At 40.2% G+C, this 25845-nt stretch overlaps 1 protein-coding gene across 10 annotated transcripts in view; it reads left to right on the forward strand.

The window, feature by feature from the left end:
• The window catches only part of PLCB4 (phospholipase C beta 4), a 414850-nt gene that overhangs the window by 379035 nt on the left and 9970 nt on the right, over positions 1 to 25845 (forward strand). For all 10 annotated transcript variants that reach the window (XM_063659442.1, XM_063659443.1, XM_054467181.2 and 7 more), the window contains 4 exons: positions 8641 to 8756; positions 12710 to 12785; positions 14944 to 15119; positions 23895 to 23996. In XM_063659442.1, coding sequence (XP_063515512.1) covers positions 8641 to 8756; positions 12710 to 12785; positions 14944 to 15119; positions 23895 to 23996 — 470 coding nt within the window. The remainder of the gene's footprint in view (positions 1 to 8640; positions 8757 to 12709; positions 12786 to 14943; positions 15120 to 23894; positions 23997 to 25845) is intronic.

Here is a 25845-nt window from a genome sequence, read left to right on the forward strand (position 1 = left end):
GGCATGCCCCTGTAATCCCAGCTACTCAGGAGGCTGAGGCAGGAGAATCGCTTTAACCCAGGCGGCAGAGGTTGCAGTGAGCTGAGATTGTGCCATTGCATTCCAGCGTGGGTGACAGAGTAAGACTCCATCTTTAAAAAAATAATAATTATTTCACTAATAATATGACTATATAAAATATTGAAGACCAGCTCACAATTCTAGCCACTAGTTACCTAAATTGCCAGGTCACTGTCACATAGTTTGCCATACACAGTGGTGCATGGAGGGAGATGCTAGCAATCTGTCAACCTCCCACTCATAGCACCTAGAGAGAGAACACTTGTCACTTTTTCTCCCTTATGTAAACCTTGCCCAGTAGCCTACTTCTGAAATAGATTTATTTTTGCTTTTTACCCATAAGAAGTGGTCTTTTGACAGTGATTGTGAAAAATTATAAGAGCTAGTTGCAAATTGTAAGAGAACAGCAGGAGGTGGCCCTAGGAATTCTCTTGTGGGTTGAAAAACTTCATGGCACTCAAACATCATCACTTCCAGACTCCCTCACAGGTAAAGAAGAAAAAGGTAGTACCTCTTTCCTTCCTAAGAACATATAATAACCAGCTGCTGCTGATAGGATAATGTCTGTCCTCTTTTATTAAGGGCAATGAGAGCAAGAGAAACTTAATTTATAATTTATTCATTTGAAATAACTTCTGAGTTCTTTTAAAGTAATCTTGCATTCCTATTTCTTTATTTTCTGACCCAAGCCTCAGACCAAGGCATGTCCTTCAGAATTTGGCTTGACTGATGTACCTTTTAATCATTCCACATATTGAGATGCCGAGAACATTGTCTGGAACCCTGTCCCCTGTCATTTCTTTAAGAGTTTGTGCTCCTTTGAGAAGTTAGGCCTAATCTTATCCTAGTAATGTTCCCTGTATTACAGAACTGTTGGGCTCAATGGATTTGCTGATACAGTCACTTCACTTCAAAGACTGTTTGTTTCTAAGTTTCATGAATAATTCCATTCAGTGAAATTCCTTACATTGCTCAATGGGGTTATTGGAGACAGAACAATTTAAAGTAGGGACTTCAATGTTGTTGGTTATTGACAACAGGCTGAACTATGGAAAGCCAATAGAAAAAGAGTAAGAATGAGAAATAAGAGAGAAAGCACCTTAAATGACCTTAATTATTTGGAATAGAGTGGGTGCCCGTATGCTGCAGCTCTATCTAACAGATTTTTCTTGCATTTAAATTGGATCTCTTTTATTGAGCAGACACCTCAGTGGCCTTTGGGCTAGTTGGAAACATAAAGATTTTGGCTTCATTTAATATTTTCTTGAGGCATGGCCAGAAAATATGCTGTGGTGGGTGGTAATAATAGCAGCAATAATAGCAGCTAGAATTCCTGCATGCTCAGTAATTCTCAGATGCTGTGCTCAACACCTTATATGCATTGTCTCATTTAACACTCTACCCTGTAAGGTAAATTCTATGTGAGTCTCTATTTACATGCGAGGGAATTAGGAATTAGTGAAGTTATCTGATGTCCCAGAGTTAGGAAGCAGTATAGCTGATATTTGAACCAAAATCATGAGTCCAGCATCCATAGTCTTGCACCATTCTCCTGTGTAGGGTATGGGATGCTTCACTAAGTGGACATGTTCCCTCATTGGGTCAAATGCAGTGACAGCACATGGGACATTAGGGAAAATCACTATCAACTTTGGGCAGTGTTGGTATACTGCTGATTATCAGGACTGTGACTAAGGAAGGATGCCCCTCAATTTTTAGAACTTAACCTACATCAGAGTTGTCCATTAACTCCCTGGAGCCATCATGCCCGGCCCAAGCTAACTTCTAAGATGAAGAATATAATGAATATTTACTTGCCTAATATATACCGATGCCAGCTCTGTTAACATGTTGTCTTTAGGCCAGACATGGTGGCTCATGCATGTAATCCCAGCATTTTGGGAGGCCAAGGCAAGCAGATCTCACCTGAAGTCAGGAGTTTGAGACCAGCCTGGCCAACATGGCAAAACCCTGTCTCTAGTAAAAATACAAAAATTAGCCAGGCATGGTGGCAGGTGCCTGTAATCCCAGCTACTTGGGAGGCTGAGGCAGGAGAATCGCTTGAACCCAGGAGGCGGTGGTTGCAGTGAGCCGAGATTGTGCCACTGCACTCCAGCCTGGGTGACAAGAGCAAGACTCTGTCTCAAAAACAAAACAAAACAAAACAAAACGACAACAACAACAAAAACATGCTATCTTTAAAACCGAAAAAATGAAAAACTGGTTAAGAAGAGGGGAACAATGTGGTGAATCTATTACCATTGGACACACTTCATGCCTGATCTCCATATGACATGTTTATCCTAACACTGATTTTTCTGTCAGTCAACACTTTTAAAGTGGCAATACTGGCTTGTACATATTGATACTTGCTTAAGCACATATTCTTAGGTATTCTCATGACAGTTATATAAAGGAGTACTATAATTATATGAGTTTTGTATCGGTTAGCTTTTGCAGGGTAACAAACCACCCTAAAATGTAGTGACTTAAAACAATGACCATTTATTTGGCTCACAATTTTGTGCATCAGTAGTTGGAGCTGGGTTTAGCTGGATGGTTCTTCTGGTCTCAGCTGTATTCACTCATGAATCTGCTGTTACTACCAGTTTGGTTGGCAGATGGGGGACTGGCTGATTTAGGAAAGCCTCTGTTAAACCACTTCCTCTCTGCTTTATGTGGTCTCCTGTCTTCCAGCAGGCTAGTCCAGGCTTTTTCACATGGCAAGCATCCTGAGAGACCAAGCAGATCATGCATGGTTTCTTGTGGCCCCAGCTCAGAACTGATACACCATCACTTCCACCTCATTTTTTGGCCAAAGTAGGTCCTAAGTCTGGCCTTATGAGGTCTCTACCTTTTGACAGGTGACAAAGTTACATCAGAAGTGGGAGTGGATGCAGAAAGAGAAATAAAATAAAATAAAAATGTGGTCATTTTTATAGCCTACCAGCCATTCAACAGATTAGCTTATTAATACTTAAAAAAACAAAACTTCATTAAATCACCTAGTTTTTAAGTGGTGGAGTCAGGATTTGAACCAAATTCAGCCTGGCTTGAGAACTCAGACTTGTAACCACTATACTCAGCTGCCTCTGATGTTTCCCACACCAATTTTTCTTCTCTTCACACATCTTTTTCTTTATGGTCTCAGTAACAGGTTTTTAAGAGCAATCATGAACCTATCAGGGCACAAATATCTTGGGTTCCTTCAGGACTGGTTTTTCAACATAAGGTCATTGGGCCAAGAGCTGGAAGCTTTACAAAAATATGTATTCTTGTGCCTATCTGACACTTAGCTATCATCCCTAAGAAAAGAGTATAGGAAATATGAAATACATTTTAAATAAACTCCTCTCCTCTGCATGCTAAATTTTGAGGACTGTTTTTTTAGGAACATTATGTAACACTTTTTACTATCTTTTGACCCCTTAGTAGAAACCCCACTAATTGCCTGCAAAGACACTTATCAAGCCTCCTTAAAGAAACAGGTTTTATCCTCTTGCCACATAATAGTGAGAATTAATTCCCACATCCTTTCTGTGAAAGGACATCTACAGCTCTTTTATAATAGTTTTCAGCCACCCAACATGGAGCTAAGGCTTACTACCCCAAAGCCTTATGTCATAAAATGACCTGCTGATGAAGAAATATGGCCTGGGCTGCACTCTCCCTACTACTGTGCCCCTGGCCCAAACAGCACTTGGTAGCTAAGAACAGGGACTATTATTTAGTCTATATGCAGCAACTGTAGGGAGATCTCAGCTCTTACATATCAGCCTAGATCAAGCTTGTCCAGCCTGCCTGCAGCTCCCAGGCCACATGCAGCTTAGGATGGCTTTGAATGCAGCCCAACACAAATTTGTAAACTTCCTTAAAACATGAGATTTATGCACAGATTTTTTTTTTTTCTCATTGGCTATCATTAGTGTCAGTGTTTTATGTGTGGCCCAAGACAATTCTTTTTCCAATGTGCCCAAGGAAGCCAAAAGATTGGCCACTCCTGGCCTAGATAAATAATTCTACTTTTTAGACTTAAAGAGAAGCAGAGAATCTATGAACTAAATCTCAGCAGTTTAAGAAATAAATGTATGGTCCCAAGGACAGCTTATTTCCAAACTTGCAGGTTAGCTACCAGATAGAAAAGGAACAGTGGTGTGAGTGTGAGGTTCTGCCATTTGCAAATAGGTGTGTGATTTGCTGTTAGGATATTGAGAAGAAAAGATGGGGGTAACGACCATTTGCACCCCAAATTGGATATAAAAATGCTCATTAAAATGCCTATTTTTAGAAAATGGCAATGGTCAACTGCCTTTGACCCTCTGAATGTACTGACAATCAAACTTCTACTTGTCTCATACTTTCTAGAACCACTTCAATTTGAAATGGAAACTAGGGTAATGGTTTTTCAAGTGTCTATTATATAAGACACAGAAAAAGGAGAATTAATTAACAATAATCCTCCCCCAGCACATGACTCATTGGGATCCAGAGCTGCAGTTACTTTCATTAAGAGACAGGCATGCTTTTCAATTGTCCAATGAGGTCAATTCCTTAGAGCCAAAAATGTAAAACCCAAAGTTGGATACATGTCTCCGGTAACGTGGTAGAAGAGGAATTACAATTCAAATGCCTGTGGGGACCAAGCAGGAAGTAGCTGAGGGAAGTTGGGCAGGTGCTGACTCCACAAAAGCTGGGAGCACTCATCTCTATCCACGGGCCAAGTCAGACTGAGCTACCACCATTGGTGCCTGGAGAGTAGACAGGTCAGTCATGTCCTCTTAAAGGAAAGTCAAAAAATCAGAAAGCTTATCTGAATTTCCTGATCTTTTACTGTCAGCCTCTAATTCAACCTCTTTTTGAAACTGCGTAGGAAAAAAAAAACCCAAAACTAAAAACTTCTTCTGCAGGCGGGATACATTCCTTAGGCCACCAGTTTGCAGTATCAACATTAAATGAGTCAAATGAAATGCCTGAGAAGCCTACTAAACTCTGGCATTTTTAGTAAAGCTACTGATGGAAAATTTTCTCTTTGCTATGCAAGCAATTTAGCTGACAGCACCAAGACTGTCGTTAAACTCATCAATTTTAATTCATGGTCAGACCTTAGAACCAGACCTATAACTTAGTTTTGCAGTGGAAAGGGGCAGAGACACAGCAGTTGCCCTCAGAGTCCACCTATTGGTAATCTCAGAGTTACATGGTGAGCAAACATGATTTACTCCAATTTTTCAGCACGCTCTGTGGTGCGATCATTCACGCCCATAGTCACATCAGTCACAAGAATGAATTGCAGCAGCAGTTTTCCGCAAAAGAAGCTGAATTTACTCTTAACTTGGATAAGAAACGTACACAAATTCTTCTGAATGCTATACATGTTTTTCCCCAAAATGTCCCAGTTAAGATTTACTTTAAGTCAACACATTTAATTTTGGTACTCTTGGCTTGAATGAATGAGAAATGTATGTCTCTTCCATAGTGTTTCATGATTTAACTAAGGACCAAAAGAATAAAATCAATAATGGACATTTTTTTTTAAGCTAAGATGGACTTAGAGATCATTTCATGCCTCCTTCATTTTATAGCACAAGAAGCTGAGACTTGACCAGAGTCACATGGAAATCAGTAATTAGGACAAGTGGTGTCTGGGAATCAAGTTATCCCGAAACACTTCAGCAATCACTGCCTACTGCACAGGGGTGGAGTTTTGAGTAAAAAGAGAAACAGAGACAATTTTTCAGGACCAGCTGTCCTGTTACTGACATTAATTTTAATCACTTTAATTCAATATGCTTTCAGTTTTTCAAATTATTTCTGCATACGTTGAGTAAGCTTGCATCTCATAAGCAACTCATGAATTCGGTTAGGCAAAGGTACCTAACTCAGTTTTCTTTTCTTTTCTTTCTTTTTTTTTTTTGAGATGGAGTCTTGCTCTGTCATGCAGTGGCATGATCTTGACTCACTGCAACCTGTGCCTCCCGGGTTCAAGCAATTCTCATCCCTCAGCCTCCAGAGTAGCTGGGATTACAGGAGTGCACCACCATGCCCAGCTAATTTTTGCGTTTTTAGTAGGGATGGGTTTTCGCCATGTTGGCCAGGCTAGTCTCGAACTCCTGACCTCAGGTGATCTACCCGCCTCAGCCTCCCAAAGTGCTGGGATTACAGGCATGGGCTACTGTGCCCAGCCCTAACTCAGTTTTCTAGTAAAGACATTGAGGCCTGGGAAGATTTATATATGTTACACAAGGGCAGTTGGTTAATTATTGGCTGAGCTGGGACCAGAATCTAAGTCCTCTTGCTATTTTCCTATGCTGACTTTTTATTCATGCAATAAATACTTATTGAGCATCTACTTTGTACCAGGCTTTGTGTTATGTACTGGTAAAGAGAAAAGACCTGCCCTGCCCTTGTAGAGCGTATTACATAGAGTTGAATCCATCATAAACAACTTTGTGGTACAAAGAGCCCCATTACTTATATCTAATTGGATTAATAAGGTTCACCAAAATATTTTCTTAGGAAAAAATCTGTGTTAATTTACATTCAAGCCTCAAAGTCTCTACTTGTCCTGTTCTGCACTAAAATATTTAAAGAAATAGTCTTCACCCTCCTTTCAATGATATTTGCAAGATAATATAGGACTGTGGCACTTCTGATATATTTTGAGACTTGCAGAAAGCCCCTTATTTATTTAATTTTTTGCCCAGGAAAAATTAACACATGCGTTAGCCAACCATAATGACTTCTAAATCTTAGAAAGAAGACTAGGAGGAGGGCATTTTAGTAGGTACCAAAGTATTACAAGAATAGTTCAATATATTCAGGGATACACCAACATGTTCCTCTATTCCTGGGGCAGTAGATCAAGCGTGGAGGAAAGATTTATTGATTTAATTAGTCTGATTGATATCCCTATCTCAAGTCACTCTCTGTATGTTATCATGAGTATTGAATAGTATAGATAGGTTTGTATGTCACTGTGTTTTGAATAAGCTGTAACACACATTTGATACATGAGATTTACTTTTAATCCTAACAACCCTATGAAGTAAATGTCACTATCCCAATTATAAAGATGAGCATACTCTGGAAAGGTAACTGACTCACCCCAGCACTGAAGAACCCATGTCCTTAACCCGGTGCCACATTGCAGAAGCTCTGGAGGAAATGTGTTTATAGCACAAAGGTGCACACACATTGGTAATATGGCTAGATTTATGGGGCATTCCAATTACAGATTAAGCCCAGATCCACAGCAAGCTCACCTAGCCTTTGTCCCCACTGTTAGTTCCTATGTTGGGAATCCTCTTATCCAGCATCACCCTTCTCCACTCCTTCTCCTAAAGACAAGAATGCTGAAGGCTTGTGCATGAATGCATTTGTAAAGAATTTATATATAAATGAATTGTAGATCAAGTCCTGTGTTAATTCACTTAGCTGGGAAATTAAGGAAGTCTTGGTAAAGACTTAAAAATTCCTTCCCCATTTATATTTTATGAAACCTTTAAAAGAAGTTCATGAATTAGGTTTGCATAAAGTCAAGCCTACCTTAGAAAGGAAATAAATTTGCTTTTAAATTAAGGCACTCTTTTTTTCAATAAGTGAAAGGAAATATGACTGTGAGAGGGGTTATATAACCTGAATAACATGTACACCCATTCCAGTCATGAATAGCATCCCATTTCTCTGATTCTCAAGAGTAAGATTAGGCTATAACATCAAGTATCATTTAGAGTTGGAACTTTCTGATTGTACTGATTTCCTCTGTGCTTGGGAGGCTGAGCAGCTAAAGAAATCTGATTTCATATAAGTCATTGGCTGTAGCTAAATGCCTTTTTCGTTGTCCGGGAAGAAATAATGTTTATATTGAAATACCTACTTTCCAAAGCATTGCAGCCCCAATTTCAATGGTTACATGAAGCAGATGGGAAATTGTTTTAAATATCTGTAAAACAGAAGGCCATAGCTCCTGAACACTTTAGCCTCATAAACTGCTTCTAGATAAGTAAGCCAGTGAAAATATTAAGTGATGTAGATGCAAATTCAGCTGATGGTGACAAACACAGTGATGATTCTCATTATATAATGATGGAATTCAAGAGCTCCAGAATGTTCAGGTGTTTAGAAACCATGTCACATGATGAATAGTTACATTTAGCATATACAAGAGAAGAAATATGGTGGCTGAACTTGCATGTTTGAGGACCGATGTGTGGAAGGGGCAGGAGGCTAATTACGTGTCTCAAACAGCAGAACAAAGATGAATGGGTGGAAATACTACAGAGATGTGTATGTGTAGAAGAAAGGACTTCGAGATGATTGGCACTACCCACTGCTGAGCAGGAGTGCGTTTGAACTGGGCATGTTCACTTGACTGAGGCTAGAGACTCCCATGTTGGGAATGCCCTTGGACAAAAAACTGGTGTTGAATGGGAGATCAGGAGTCTGTACCATTCTCGGATTTGGTTACTCCTTGACTTTCTAAATGAAGACTCTAGAGAAGCTGGTGAAAGTTATGCCAGCCCTATATGGTGTGAGCCATGCTGAGAGTCCAGTTCATAACTTCAAATCCTTCTTGTTCAGGAACACAGTACCATGCAGAAGTTACACTGCACGCAAGTTGACAAAATTGTGGCACAGTATGACAAAGAGAAGTTGACTCATGAGAAAATCCTAGAGAAGGCAATGAAGAAGAAGGGGTAATACTGTTTATTTCCTTCTGAAGACTTTCTCTATGTTTATATTTTGTCTTTTCCCACAGTTTTGCTGCTGTTTAGATCAAGGAAGAACTTAGTGTTGACTTGATTTTCATCATTAAAAATTATTCCTGGAAAGTAAGAAATTCATTCATTTTAAGTGCTCTAACATCATAATAGGTCAATGAGTGGATGTAGCTTCTGGTTTGGGGAAGGTTCTCAGCAGAGATTCTGATATCTTTTAATTCATCATAATTAGTTGTAATATGAGAAAGAAATCTTAGCCTCAAATAATTGAAAAAATACCTCTTTACTCTGAGAATTGATTGTCCTTTTTGATTTTGAACTAATTTTAAATTTACAGAAAAGTTTCCAAAATACTACAGAGAGTTCCCTTATACCCTTAACTCACTTTCCCTAAATGTTAACATCCCACATAATCATAGTACAGTTGTCAAACCAGGAAATTGACAGTGGTGCAATACCATTAACCAAGCCACAGTGATTTTTCACATTTTACCAGTTTTTCCACAAGTGCTTGTTTTCCACTCTGGGATCGCCTCCAAAATTAAATAGCATTTAGTTGTCATCTCAGTATGTGATAATTCCTCAATCTCTCCCTGTCTTTTGCGACTTTCACTTTTGAAGAGAGCTGGTCAGTTGTTTTGTAGAATGTCTCTCCTTTTGGATTTGTCTGATATTTTCTCATGATGAGAGTGAGGTCATGCATTTGTGGCAAGCACACCATGGAAACGATGCTGCTTCCTTCTCAGTCCACGATATTGGGGGGAGGGGGGTGTGACATTGATATGTCCCATTATTGGTGATGTTAACCTGGATGACTTGGTTAAGCTGGTATCTGACAGGTTTCTGCACTGTCAGGTTACTTTTTTCCCTTTGTAAATACTTTGGGGAAAATTCCGTGAGACCACGCATGCATTCTGTTTATCTGAGAAATTATTTTTCCTGCCTTTGACCTTCTCCATGGATTCCCTCTGGTTTTTATCTCTTTCCTTCAATCCCTGCTGATGTCTTCTAGTTTTCCACAACCTTTGGCACAAGAGAAAAGGAGAATGAGATTTCTTTTTCCTACTTGGGTTTTTTGGCATTTGGTTTTTGTTTTTTATTTTTTGTTTTAACAGTCACCCAAGATATACCTAGAAAACTAAACTCTGAAAACAGAACAGATTATGTTAGTTATAATTTTCTTGGACATTGGTTCATATTGCTGAAATTTCAGATCCCAAGATCTAAGTTCATGACATGAAACCAGTGTAATTTGCTTGAGGAGTAAATGGTGGATAACTAAAATGCCTGCCCTGGTCTCAGACCTCACTATTTGAGAGGTACCCTCATTTTTATTAAAGTTGTATTTTTCAAAAAAATATAAATCAGGCACTGATTATTGAGCATCTGTTATTACGTATCATCTGCCTTTTGTTTTCCCCATAGATTTCACTGTGTATCATTGAGGCAGAAATGTGCCTGTTGCTTAGAAAACATTTTGATCTGTATTTTAAGTGAGTAAGTGAGTCACCCACCTCAGAGCTCATGTGGAAATATTGGTAGTGATTACAGTAAGTTTTGAGGAGCTGTGATTCTTCTAGATTCTAACCACATCAGCTTTGGCCTATTTCTTTTTTGTAAATTAATTTCTCATATTTAATGACATTTTAGGCTATAATATTGAAACTGATGGTAGACATAGACTCTAATACCAAGGAGCAAATTGTTGACGACTTTATAGTACTCTCCAAGAATAAGGTTATTTGTATTTACAAGATACCTTTTCAAAAAATGTTTCATGCATTTTTGTGGATCAGTGTATTTAGAAACACAGTTTTGGCTTAACCAAACCAAAAATCTTTATTAAGGAGATTTCAGACCCAAGCACCATAGAGTAAATTTCTTTGCTAAAAATAATATTACAATTTTCTGATTCAATCAATCATGAGTGCTACCTTTAGAAACTAAAAAAAATTGATAAAATATATCTTTATCTCATGATTGTTTTTACTCTCAAAGATAATATGGGATCAAAATGTAATTTATTATAAACTTAGTAGTTATTAGAAGTGTCCCTGGTGTGACACTTAACCCCCAAAACAGGCTATTGAGTGCTCTTGGAGGTCTCTCAACAAATAAAGCCCTGTTTTATCCTAAATGTAGGTGAGACTGGAAAAGTCTAATCTGTAGATTTCTTCCTGAGCCTGTGCTGTCAAATGCAGCACTCCTACCAGGCTGTCCACACAGAGCATTTCCAAGTACTCTAAACAGTAGAATCTTAGCAATACATTAAAAGTTACTTCAAAATCAGACATCAGATACTTTCTTCTAGAAAGCCGTATCTGAGGAAAGTTTCTCATCATTAATATTGACCATAGTATCAAGGTTGCCCGGACTTAGTCTTGCTATGTTGCCCAAGCTGAAGTGCAGTAGCACAATCTTGGCCCAACGCAACCTATGCCTCCCAGGTTCAAACAATTGTCCTGCCTCCGCTTCCTGAGTAGCTGAGACTACAGGCACATGCTGCCATGCCGGCTAATTTTTTGTATTTTTAATAGAAACAGGGTTTCACCATGTTGGCCAGGCTGGTCTCGAACTCCTGACCTCAAGTGATCTGCCTAACTTGGCTTCCCGAAGTGCTGGGATTACAAGCGTGAGCCACTGTACCCAGCCTCCCTGGACTTTTAACTGCAACTGAGTTGCTAAAAAGTTAGTGAAAGGGGAACTTGTGGTAGTCCTTGGAGCTTTCTCATGCAGGATCTATTTTTGAAACAAATGAAAGGTTTCCCCTTACTCTTACCTACTCAGCTGAAAGGAATGATTGACCTGGGAAAGGGAAGCTTTATTCAAGCTTCCAGCTTTGGCTAATGACTACCTCTCGTATGCTTTCCACTCAAGGATCTTTAAGGTGATGGTAAAAAGATGAATGGGGGAACAAGGAAAGACAAGCTAAAGTTGGGGAAATTCTAAATTACAGAAATTATTTTGCATAGCCCGAATATAAAGAAGGTTGATGCACTAGAAAGGGGAAAATAAAATATTGATTTTTAAATAAATATTACAAGTGCATGCCCTTATGCCCTCAGATGAGACTGTTGAATAAAACCTCTCATTGCATTTACTGTGAAAGATTTGTCTAGAATTAACTCACGGGAATGTTTCGGCACTGCTGCAAACTTACTGAATAACCGAAGAGAGAAGAAACTTGCTCAGTGCCAGCCATTGAGAAGTGCTAGATTTGATGCGAGACCTTGCATTTTTAGAGTAATGCTTCTCTCAGAGGAACTCGGAATTACATTATAATGAAGCATTCTGACTTGAGCTATAATAACCTAGAGTATACATGCTGAAGACAAAGCTCAGGACCTGTTCTTGTTTCAGCAGCGATGTGAATATTCCAAAAGGAAGACGTAATCACTGAAATAAGCAGTAATAGTTGCTGGGCACTTGCCTAGCATATATTTCCTACTCACAATAGAATAAGAAGCAAAAATTGCCCTGTGGTGCCAAGGATTGCTATTTTCTCCTTCACTGGCATATTTAAAAGACAAAAGTCTGGCTTTATAACCAAACGGAAGAATGAAAAATTCACTTCAAGGCTGAGGAACTATTTTTCAGTTTTCATCCCAAATAATATTTTGTTGAATAAGTGAAAAATAGCTTGAAGAAAAACAGGAACCAAAATGGAAACTGATAACAGCCCCTTAACAATGAAATAATTGTTAGGTTTGAAGTGCCTCTTTGTGTAGTGGTTGAATTGAGTAATCATGAAACAGATAATATTTTGTAAGGTGTGAATCTATTACTAGAAAGACCAATGTTGCCCAATGAGCCATGACATCTCATATTTGATGAATATATTATCTTCATCAGAAAGCTTTGCAGCAAAGACCCATGGGAATGGGAAAATATTTAATTTCTGGCATGCATTTGCAACTTTCCATTTTCAGGGGAAGTAATTGTCTCGAAATGAAAAAAGAAACAGAAATTAAAATTCAGACGCTGACATCAGATCACAAATCTAAGGTAAGAAAATGCCCATTTTTACAGCAGTGACTTGCAGAAGACACTTTGTAACTTTTTAGAAGGAGTACCTAGTATAAATCAGAAATAACAGTAGCCCAGAGCTGGTCTAGTAGCCTGCAGCTGATCTGGGATGTCAGGGGAGCCCAGGGTTCATGTTTGCCTCAGACTCACTGGCTTTAAGAAGAGCCATTTCATGGAACATCTTCTTTTGTCTTGTCTGTTGAACTCTGCTAACAATATTTATGTTGCCTGCCTCAGAGGCATCAAGTAAAACAATAAATGAAGATACTAAAAGGAAATATTATATAAAATACAGAATATACTTCCCTATAGAAATAACATTAAACATAGGACAGAAAACCACCCAAATTGGGAGTTGATACTTACTCCATCCTAACTTTACATGGAAATTTGGGATGAGAAAAAATCGAGAGCTGATATTCTAAAACAGAAGCCTAATTACTCACATTTTCTTAAAGACAGGAGAGAATAGGAGCTTGAGAGACTTTAATCGACTTTGTGGGCATTTGGAGAACTAAGTGTTAAGTCCCAGTTAAGAACAAAAACAATTCTTGCAGCAATAATAGTTTTTAAATGAAAAGGAAAACAAAAAACAAACAAAAAAAAAACCAACAACAACTGTTAAAGAAAGCTCCCAAAAATAGCTGTGGTCGAACCAGCCAGCCTCATCTATCTATATGCAGCTGTGTCATCTGGCCCAGTGGCCCTGATGCATGCATGGAGCAGCCAAGCTGTTCAAGATGTTCTCCTTAGTAGCTGTATATTTTGTAGGGCATGAACTCTATAGAGGCAGTAAGCCATGTGTCTTTAAGAGTTATTCCCCACTCTCTCTCTTCTTAACTGGAATGTTTGAGAATTAGTAGTTGTGCAAACTGTCATGATTCTTAGATGCTTGGCATCAATAAGAAAAGCCTTGGCAACAGTATCAGTTTGCTTTTGCTATATAATGAACTGTGTCAAAGAACAGCACATTAAAACAACTACTACAGTTTATTAGGTCACAATTCAGTGGGTCAGAAATTTGGGCCATACTTCTGCTGATTTTGGCTGGAGACAATTCTGTATCTACAGTCAGCGAGGGGCATATGGCCTTACTTATGTATCTGGTAGTTGGCTGGCTGTTGGTTGTTTTCCTACACAACCTATCAACCTCCAGTAGGCTAGCACAGGCTCAGTCACAGGGTAGCCACAGGGATCCAAGCATAGCAGAAGAGCAAGTACTTTCCAGCTTCTGCTTGCATCACATTTGCTACTATCTCATTGGCTAAAGCAAGTCACAGGTCACCCAGATTCAAGGAGCTGGAGAAATAGACTCCAGCTCTTGACAAGAGGTGCCGCAAAACCCCACTGCAAAGAGCTTGGATACTGGGTGGAGAGGACTTTCTACCCTAGTGTCTATCAGGGTTGACACAGTAAGTCATGATCCAGAAATAAAAGAACACACAGCTCTCTATTCAGACATGTGGCCTTGTGGACATGAAGCTGGAAAAACATAAGGTGATAAAGAGAATCCTGATGGAATTGGTAAAGGAGCCCAAGGCCCGCACAAACCAGAGTGTTGGCTGGGTGTGGTGGCTCACGCCTGTAATCCCAGCACTCCGGGAGGCCGAGGTGGGTGGATCACCTGAGATCGGGAGTTCAAGACCAGCCTGGCCAACATGGTGAAACCCTGTCTGTAGTAAAAATACAAAAATTAGCTGGGCACGGTGGTACATACCTGTAATCCCCGCTACTTGGGGAGCTGAGGTGGGAGAATCGCTTGAACCCAGGAGGTGGAGGTTGCAGTGAGCTGAGATCATGCCACTGCACTCCAGCCTGGGCAACAGAGGCAGACTCTGTCTAAAAAAACAAAACAAACAAACAAACAAAAAACAAAAGAGAGTGTTGCTAAGCGAGGCAGTGAAATAAGGGTTTACAGTTAACTATTCAGAGCCAAAGCAATTGATTTATTTTAATAAGCAATAACTTCCTGCTTCCCATTGATTAATATGTATTATTTTTTGGTGGTTATAGGTGTCTCATGATTCACCAAGTAAGTTGGTGGGAGGAATCTGAAATACCTGAATGATGTTGTGCTTTTGGGTTCATACCTGACCTATGAGGATTACAATGGCACCGTCCCCTTTTTTCCAAACAGGTCAAAGAGATTGTAGCACAGCACACAAAGGAATGGTCAGAAATGATCAATACCCACAGTGCTGAGGAGCAAGAAATCCGAGACCTGCACCTCAGCCAGCAGTGTGAGCTGCTGAAAAAGCTACTCATCAGTGCCCACGAGCAGCAAACCCAGCAGCTGAAACTGTCCCATGACAGGTGGGGGAATTGCCATCTCCAGAGTAAACGCCTAATATTTAAAAACAAAAGCTGATTTTGTGTGTATAAGAGAGCCAAGGTAATAAGTGAAATCAATTTGACATACAACATGTAGCTCTTTTGTGTATCTCATCATATGGCTGATTATGAGCAAGATGAGCTATAAGAAATGGCCCCCAGGGGCCAGGTACAGTGGCTCACACCTGTAATCCCAGTGCTTTGGGAGGCCAAGGCAGGAGAATTACTTGAGCCCAGGAGTTCAAGACATAGCAAGACCCCATCTCTATTTTAAAAAAAGAAAAAAGAAATGGCCCTTGCCTTCAGAGGGCTTACAGGTGTTGGCAAGATACTACACTCATATGAAAAGTTAAGTCAGATAACAAAGTAGCATATGACACATATTTTAAAATGTCATGGGCACTAAGGGCATCCAGCTCAGAGGAGCTCTACCTTTTCAGAGTGCTCATGGAGACTTTTCAAAATGGTAGGGCTGGAACTGGCCTTTGGAGAATGATCTGGAGTCTCTAAGGAAGAAAAGACACACAGAGAGATAAAGACCAATCAGTTGAGCTCCTAGAGTGACCAGGTTCTGATCATTTAATGGCTACCTGTGGAGAGAGTCTCCATTTCCCTTCCTTATAGTGTTAGGACTTCTGTGAATTTTGGAAAGATAGGCCTGATTAAGAAACAGCAAAGTATCAGTTTATTTTGGCCTGTGCCCACTTCAGCAAAGTAAATATTGCATTTGAAATACTGCAAGCCATGAGCTGGACTTATCCCTGAGCAGAAGATTGGTGTTTGTTACATCTTTTTATCATAGCTCGGTTGCAGCTTGCTTGGTTCTCACTTAGTGCCTACCGTATGCCACAGTTAGGGTCTATTGAGACACAACAGGAGTAGAAAATAGAAGCATTATACAAATAAATCAAACAAAAAAATGTTTTCAATGCCAACTGCATAAATTATCTGGCTGCATGCCCAAATTCCCAACGTTACTTTGGAGTGACAGATACTGCCACAGGAACAAAGTGTTTTTGCCGTGGTTTCCAATTCTCATTTGAGGCAACTAAATGAGGTCTCCCATGCTCCATTTTCTGTGGAATAATGTGCTGCACCCCCATGCATTTTAAAGCATTTATTTAGTCCTATAGGATTAGAAGTTGTCTTTTCTTTTTTCGTTAGAAATGCTCTTGATTTACTATGCAGAAAGGTGTGTTCATCATTCTGCCTTTGATGATTGCTACAATGCCAGATTTTAGGTGCCTACCCTTATTCAAAGATACTTCATGGAATACAGCACGGCACTTGTCTAATCTTCTTTTACATTGTTGAATAAAGAAAAAAACATTAGCTCACAACAGTAGGCTTTATCTGAAAGGAAAAAACAAAATATATTAATTCTTGAATTGCTTAGGAAGTCATTTGAAGAGATCATGACCTAGTTACTAAAATACTTTAAAAAATAAATCCATGGGCTTCATTCCAAGATGGCCAAATAGGAACAGCTCCGGTCTGCAGCTCCCAGCGTGATTGATGCAGAAGATGGGTGATTTCTGCATTTCCAACTGAAGTACCTGGTTCATCTCATTGGGACTTGTTGGACAGTGGGTGCAGCCCAAGGAGGGTGAGCCAAAGCAGGGTGGGGCATCGCCTCACCCAGGAAGCACAAGGGGTCAGAGGATTTCCATTTCCTAGCCAAGGGAAGCCGTGACAGACTGTATCTGGAAAAACAGGACACTTCCGCCCAAATACTGCGCTTTTCCCAAGGTCTTAGCAACCGGCAGACAAGGCTATTCTCTCCTGTGCCTGGCTTGGCAGGTTCCACGCCCATGTAGCCAGGCTCACTGCTAGTGCAGCAGTCTGAGATCGAACTGTGAGGTAGCAACCTGGCTGGGGGAGGGGCATCCACCATTGCTGAGGCTTGAATAGGTAAACAAAGTGGCCGGGAAGCTCGAACTGGGTGGAGCCCAGCGCAGCTCAGCAAGGCCTACTGCCTCTGTAGACACCATCTCTGTGGGCAGGGCATAGCTGAACAAAAGGCAGCAGGCAACTTCTGCAGACTTAGACATCCCTGTCTGACAGCTCTGAAGAGAGCAGTGGTTCTCCCAGCACGGCATTTGAGCTCTGAGAACGGACAGACAGCCTCCTCAAGTGGGTCCCTGACCCCTGTGCAGCCTAACTGGGAGACACTACCCAGTAGGGGCCGACAGACACCTCATATAGGTGGGTGCCCCTCTGGGACGAAGCTTCCACAGGAAGGATCAGGCAGCAATATTTGCTGTTCTGCAGCCTCCACTGGTGATACCCAGGAAAACAGGGTCTGGAGTGGACCTCCAGCAAACTCCAACAGACCTGCAGCTGAGGGATCTGACTAGTAGAAGGGAAACTAACAAACAGAAAGGGATAGCATCATCATCAACAGAAAGGTCATCTACACCAAAACCCCATCTGTAGGTCACCAACATCAAAGACCAAAGGTAGATAAAACCACAAAGATGGGGAGAAACCAGAGCAGAAAAGCTGAAAATTCTAAAAACCAGAGCACCTCTTCTCCTCCAAAGGATCGCAGCTCCTCGCCAGCATTGGAACAAAGCTGGATGGAGAATGACTTTGACAAGTTGACAGAAGTGGGCTTCAGAAGGTCAGTAATAACAAACTTCTCTGAGCTAAAGGAGCATGTTCAAACCCATCGCAAGGAAGCTAAAAATCTTGAAAAAAGTTAGATGAATGGGTAACTAGAATAAACAGTGTAGAGAAGACCTTAAATGACCTGATGGAGCTGAAAACCATGACACGAGAGCTTTGTGACACATGCACAAGCTTCAATAGCTGATTCGATCAAGTGGAAGAAAGAGTATCAGTAATTGAAGATCAAATTTATGAAATAAAGCGAGAAGACAAGATTAGAGAAGAAAGAGTAAAAAGAAACGAACAAAGCCTCCAAGAAATATGGGACTATGTGAAAAGACAAAATCTTGTTTGATTGATGTACCTGAAAGTGATGGGGAGAATGGAACCAAGTTGGAAAACACTCTTCAGGATATCATCCAGGAGAACTTCCCCAACCTAGCAAGGCAGGCCAACCTTCAAATTCAGGAAAGACAGAGAACACTGCAAAGATACTCCTCGAGAAGAGCAACCCCAAGACACATAATTATCAGATTCACCAAGGTTGAAATGATGGAAAAAATGTTAAGGGCAGCCAGAGAGAAAGGTCGGGTTACCCACAAAGGGAAGCTCTATCAAACTAACAGCAGACCTCTCGGCAGAAACCCTACAAGCCAGAAGAGAGTAGGGGTTAATATTCAACATTCTTAAAGAAAGGATTTTCAACCCAGAATTTCACATCCAGCCAAACTAAGCTTCATAAGTGAAGGAGAAATAAAATCCTTTACAGGCAAGCAAATGCTGAGAGATTTTGTCACCACCAGGCCTGCCTTACAAGAGCTCCTGAAGGAAGCATTAAACATGGAAAGAAACAACTGGCACCAGCCACTGCAAAAACATGCCAAATTGTAAAGACCATTGATGCTATGAAGAAACTGCATCAATTAATGGGCAAATTAACCAGCTAACATCATAATGACAGGATCAAATTCACATATAACAATATTAACCTTAAATGTAAATAGGCTAAATGCCCCAGTTAAAAGACACAGACTGGCAAACCGGATAAAGAGTCAAGACCCATCAGTATGCTGTATTAAGGAAACCCATCTCACATGCAGAGACACACAAAGGCTCAAAATAAAGGGATGGAGGAGGATCTACCAAGCAAATGGAAAGCAAAAAAAAGCAGGAATTGCAATCCTAGTCTCTGATAAAACAGACTTTAAACCAACAAAGATCAAAAGAGACAAAGAAGGCCATTACATAATGGTAAAGGGATTAATTTAACAAGAAGAGCTAATTATCCTAAATATATATGCACCCAATACAGGAGCACCCAGATTCATAAAGCAAGTCCTTAGAGACCTACAAAGAGACTTAGACTCCCACACAATAATAATGGGAGACTTTAACACCCCACTGTCAATATTAGACAGATCAATGAGGCAGAAGGTTAGTAAGATATCCAGGACTTGAACTCGGCTCTGCACCAAGTAGACCTAATAGACATCTACAGAACTCTCCACCCCAAATCAACAGAATATACATTCTTCTCAGCACCACATCACACTTATTCTAAAATTAACGACATAATTGGAAGTAAAGCACTCCTCAGCCAATGTAAAGGAACAGAAATCACAACAAACTGTCTCTCAGGCCACAGTGCAATCAAATTAGAACTCAGGATTAAGAAACTCACTCAAAACTGCAAAACTACATGGAAACAGAACAACCTGCTCCTGAATGACTACTGGGTAAATAACGAAATGAAGGCAGAAGTAAAGATGTTCTTTGAAACCAATGAGAACAAAGACACAACATACCAGAATCTCTGGGACACATTTAAAGTAGTGTGTAAGGGAAATTTATAGCACTAAATGCTCACAAAAGAAAGCAGGAAAGATATAAAATAGACACCCTAACGTCACAATTAGAAGAACTAGAGAAGCAAGAGCAAACAAATTCAAAAGCTAGCAGAAGGCAAGAAATAACTAAGATCAGAGCAGAACTGAAAGAGATAGAGACACAAAAAACCCTTCAAAAAAATCAATGAATCCAGGATCTGGTTTTTTGAAAAGATCAACAAAATTGATAGACCACTAGCAAGACTAAGAAAGAAGAAAAGAGAACAATCAAATAGACGCAATAAAAAAATGATAAAGGGGATATCACCACTGATCCCATAGAAATACAAACTACCATCAGAGAATACTGTAAACACTTCTATGCAAATAAACTAGAAAATCTAGAAGAAATGGATAAATTCCTGGACACATACACCCTCCCGAGACTAAACCAGGAAGAAGTTGAATCTCTGAATAGACCAATAACAGGCTCTGAAATTGAGGCAATAGTTAATAGCCTACCAACCAAAAAAAGTCCAGGACCAGACAGATTCACAGCCGAATTCTACCAGAGGTACAAAGAGGAGCTGATACCATTCCTTCTGAAACTATTCCAATCAACAGAAAAGAGGGAATCCTCCCTAACTCATTCTATGAGGCCAGCATCATCCTGATACCAAAGCCTGGCAGAGACACAACAAAAAAAGAGAATTTTAGACCAATATCCCTGATGAACATCCATGCAAAAATCATCAATAAGATAAATACTGGCAAACCAAATCCAGCAGCACATCAGAAAGCTTAACCACCATGATCAAGTTGGCTTCATCCTTGGGATGCCAGGCTGGTTCAACATATGCAAATCAATAAATGTAATCCATCACATAAACAGAACCAATGACAAAAACCCCCTGATTATCTCCATAGATGCAGAAAAGGCCAACAAAATTCAACAGGCCTTCATGCTAAAAACTATCAATAAACTAGGTATTGATGGAATGTATCTCAAATTAATAAGAGCTATTTATGACAAACCCACAGCCAATGTCATACTGAATGGGCAAAAAGTGGAAGCATTACCTTTGAAAACTGGCACAAGACAAGGATGCCCTCTGTCACCACTTCTATTCAACATAGTGTTGGAAGTTCTTGCCAGGGCAATCAGGCAAGAGAAAGAAAGAAAGGGTATTCACTTAGGAAAAGAGGAAGTCAAATTGTCCCTGTTTGCACATGACATGATTGTATATTTAGAAAACCCTGTCATGTCAGCCCCAAATCTCCTTAAGCTGATAAGCAACTTCAGCAGTCTCAGGATACAAAATCAATGTGCAAAAATCACAAGCATTCCTACACACCAATAACATACAGAGAGACAAATCATGAGTGAACTCTCGTTCACATTTGCTACAAAGAGAATAAAATACCTAGAAATCCAACTTACAAGAGATGTGAAGGACCTCTTCAAGGAGAACTACAAACCACTGCTTAATGAAATAAAAGAGGACACAAATAAATGGAAGAACATTCCATGCTCATGGATAGGACGAATCAATATCATGAAAATGGCCATACTGCCCAAGGTAATTTATAGATTCAATGCCATCCCCATCAAGCTACCAATGACTTTCTTCACAGAATTGGAAAGAACTACTTTCAAGTTCATATGGAACCAAAAAAGAGCCCTCATTGCCAAGACAATCCTAAGCAAAAAGAACAAAGCTGGAGGCATCATGCTACCTGACTTCAAACTATACTACAAGGCTACAGTAACCAAAACAGCATGGTACTGGTACCAAAACAGAGATATAGACCAATGGAACAGAACAGAGCCCTCAGAAATAACACCACACATCTACAACCATCTGATCTTTGACAAACCTGACAAAAACAAAAAATGGGGAAAGGATTCCCTATTTAATAAATGGTGCTGGGAAAACTGGCTAGCCATATGTAGAAAGCTGAAACTGGATCCCTTCCTTACACCTTATACAAAAATTAATTCAAGATGAACTAAAGACTTAAATGTTAGACCTAAAACCATAAAAACCCTAGAAGAAAACCTAGGCAATACCACTCAGGACACAGGCATGGGCAAAGACTTCATGACTAAAACAAAAAGCAATGGCAACAAAAGCCAAAACAGACAAGTGGGATCTAATTAAACTAAAGAGCTTCTGCATGGCAAAAGAAACTACCATTAGAGTGAACAGGCAACCCACAGAATGGGAGAAAATTTTTGCAATCTACCCATCTGACAAAGGGCTAATATCCAGAATCTACAAAGAACTCAAACAAATTTACAAGAAAAAAACAACCCCATCAAAAAGTAGGCAAAGGATATGAACAGACACTTCTCAAAAGAAGACATTTATGCAGCCAACAGACACATGAAAAAATGCTCATCATCACTGGTCATTAGAGAAATGCAAATCAAAACCACAAGAGATGCCATCACGCCAGTTAGAATGGCGATCATTAAAAAGTCAGGAAACAACAGATGCTGGAGAGGATGTGGAGAAATAGGAATGCTTTTACACAGTAGGTGGGAGTGTAAATTTGTTCAACGATTGTGGAAGACAGTGTGGTGATTCCTCGAGGATCTAGAACTAGAAATCCCATTTGACCCAGCAATCCCATTACTGGGTATATACCCAAAGGATTATAAATCATGCTGCTATAAAGACACATGCACACATATGTTTACTGAGGCACTATTCACAATAGCAAAGACTTGGAACCAACCCAAATGTCCATCAATGATAGACTGGATTTAAAAAATGTGGCACATATACACCATGGAATACTATGCAGCCATAAAAAAGGATAAGTTCATGTCCTTTGCAGGTACATGGATGAAGCTGGAAACCATCATTCTCAGCAAACTATCACAAGGACAGAAAACCAAACACCGTATGTTCTTACTCATAGTTGGTAATTGAAGAGTGAGAACACTTTGACACAGGGTAGGGAACATCACAGACCACACATCGGGGCCTTTGGGAGGGTGGGGGACTGGGGGAGGGATAGTATTAGGAGAAATACCTAATGTAAATGACGAGTTGGTGTGTGCAGCAAACCAACATGGCACAGGTATACCTATGTATCAATCCTGCACGTTGTGCACATGTACCTTAGAACTTAAAGGATAATAAAAAATAAATAAATAAATAAAATAAATCCATGGCAGAAGCACTTTTCAATGCAACAGCAGTATTTTAGCTTTTTCTCAAACCCCTGGTGGTTGTGTTTCTTCCTCATGATCACAACTATTATTCTTGGTTAAAAATCTTTGCTTTCTTGACATTTGTCAGAAACATTTGGTCATTAGTGTTTGTTGAATGAATGAATACAGAAAGGTCAATTTCCTAATAAGTTATGGTAAAATCTGAGAGTGATCTTCTTGGGTCCAGAGTTTCTATACATGTTCCTGCTGAAGTGGCTCTAGGGTAGCTGAGTGAGCAACTCTCCACTTCAGTGTTGCCCATCTCTTTGGATGCAGAGCAAATAGCAGTGCCTAGGTAACCTGACTGCTTGGATGCTGGTTTCCAGGCAGTGTTTTCAATAGATCTCCATAGGTTATAGAAAAAAAATTTGTTATCATATACTATGTAGCATTTTAAGTTTTATTCCTTTAATGCACACATAAATAAACGTGTGTCATGCATACACATGCATTCACACATACAGTGGTTGGTCACCTGCAAACCTACTTTTTTGCTATTCCCTGTGCTTACTTGAAACCATTTTGTCCCTTTCATTCCCATGGCTGATAGAAACAGGAAGGCCGTTTGTGATGGTTAGAACATTTTCTCTCTCTCTTCCAGCCCATCTGGTCCCAAATAATATGAATTAAAACTGAGATCTTTGTATTTATGGGCAAAAATACTGTCTCCTCATCACAGGCCATCACTGTCACTTCACCACTAGGTGGCCACCACTGCCCCTCAAGGATCAGCATCCACATAGCTTGGGGTCCCTTCCCTCCTTTTTCCAAAATACAGAATTCGATGAGCTCAATAATAGAAAAAAAAAAAAAAAAAAAAAAAAAACAAGAGTGAGAGAAGTGAACTTAGTCATATTGCTATAAACAGAAGTATTTTTGGTTTTTTTCCATGTTTAAATTACGTCTATATATATAAAATATAAACTTTACTGTTGTAATCATTAAGTGCATGGCATTAAGTACATTCACATTGTTGTGTACCCGTCACTACCGCCCACCTCCAGAATGTTCTCATTTTCCCCAGGTGAATCTCTCTACCCATTAAACACAAACTCTCCATCCCCCCTCCCTATTTGTTTTCTTGTTTTTAATACATAGGGAAAGCAAGGAAATGCGAGCACACCAGGCTAAGATTTCTATGGAAAATAGCAAAGCCATCAGCCAAGATAAATCTATCAAGAATAAAGCAGAACGGGAAAGGTAAGTCTGAGAGCGCTCACTGCAGGAATATGGCATTGACTTGAGGACACAGTCTCACCTTTCTTTACGTGTGTTCACACACATACAACTGAGACAGAAAAACACTTGTGGCTTTTGACTAAGAATTCTGCTATTATAACTGCAATGGAGATTTGTTATTATCACTGTAGAACAATCATCCACATTTTCTGGTTGCTTACTACCACCAGTAAAATTAGTTTACATTCAATATATGTGTGCTGCTTTACAAAGTTGCATAAAATATGACACAATAATATAATTCTTTTTTTTATTTTATTCATTTATTTTTTTGCTTGTTTGTTTTGAGATGGAGTCTTGCTTTATCACCCATGCTAGAGTGCAGTGGTGCAATCTCAGCTCACTGCAACCTCCGCCTCCTGGGTTCGAGCAATTCTCCTGCCTGAGCCTCCCTAGTAGCTGGGATTACAGGCATGCACCACCACACCTGGCTAATTTTTGTATTTTTAGGAGAGATGGGGTTTTGCCATGTTGGCCAGACTGGTCTTGAACTCCTGACCTCAAGTGATCTGCCCGCCTCAGCCTCCCAAAGTGCTGGGATTATAGGCGTGAGCCACTGCACCCAGCCTATAATCAATATAATTCTGAAGCATCCTTCCCAGGTTCCATTGGGTCATTCTGCAAGCCTCTCGCCTGCGCAGGTGTCAGTCCGTTCTGGATGGGCCGGTCCTGAGTAGCAGCAACAGTCAGGAGGGTGGTCTTCTTCAGTAGTCCTTCACATGGGATCATCTTTAAAGCCCCCATCCCATTTGTCTCATTTGTCCTTATGTTAGGTGAGTTTTCTGGAAGCAGATCAAAGCAGGAATTGAGGTGCTTGTGATTCACTGAGGAAGGGACCTTTAGAGAAAGGGAGTGAGGAAGCAGGAAGGCCCAGGGCAGGCCCTAAGCAAGGATGTGGTCTCACCTACGGTCCCTGTAACCTCAAATAAAAAATTGCACCACAGATTTGTCCCTCTTTGAAGCAAGAGTACCTGGCTTTTGTGTTTCCATATTAGGCAGTCATTGGCTGCCTGAGATTGGAGGAAGGGTTTGTGTGACCTCCATAGAAGGTGCCAGGTGCAAGCCCTTTAGACACAGCTGGTAAAGGGGATCTGAGCTGTCACTAGTCATGTTACCCAAGGGATAGGCACTTAATTCCCAGCGATCACCTGTGCTGCCCATCATCCACCTCAGGAAACATCTGAGAATACGAATGTTATCAGCTCCATAACCAAGAGCCTGGGTTATGCCACCAGCAGTTAGGGACAGTGGGGTTCCTTCTTTTGGGGAAATAATACCTAGCAAGAAGGTGGCCTTTTGGCCGAAGTCCAACAGAGAAAAGCTGTTTTATGAGCCAAGTGCAGTGGCTCACACCTGTAATCCCAGCACTTTGGGAGGCCGAGGTGGGCAGATTACCTGAGGTCAGGAGTTCGGGACCAGCTTGACCAACATGGTGAAACCTCACCTCTACTAAAAATACAAAAAAATTAGCTGGGCGTGGTGATGCCTACCTGTAATCCCAGCTACTCAGGAGGCTGAGGCAGGAGAATCACTTGAAACCCGGGGGCGGAGGTTGCAGTGAGCCGAGATCCTGCCATTGCACTCCAGCCTGGCCAACAGAGCAAAATTCCATCTCAAAAAAAAAGAAAAGAAAAAATGTCATTCTTTGGGTGTTATTCTCAGATAAGCAACTTTGTTTAAGGGCCTTATATACATGGAAATGACACCTTCTTAAGTTTGAAAACACCAAATATTCCAGCCGTGATAAAACCTCATTAATTTGAACTGTTTTAGACTGTCCAAAGTGAAATATAGAATTAACCATGACAAA

This window comes from Pongo pygmaeus, chromosome 21 (genome assembly GCF_028885625.2).
Source record: "Pongo pygmaeus isolate AG05252 chromosome 21, NHGRI_mPonPyg2-v2.0_pri, whole genome shotgun sequence".
Taxonomy (NCBI): Eukaryota; Metazoa; Chordata; class Mammalia; order Primates; family Hominidae; genus Pongo; species Pongo pygmaeus.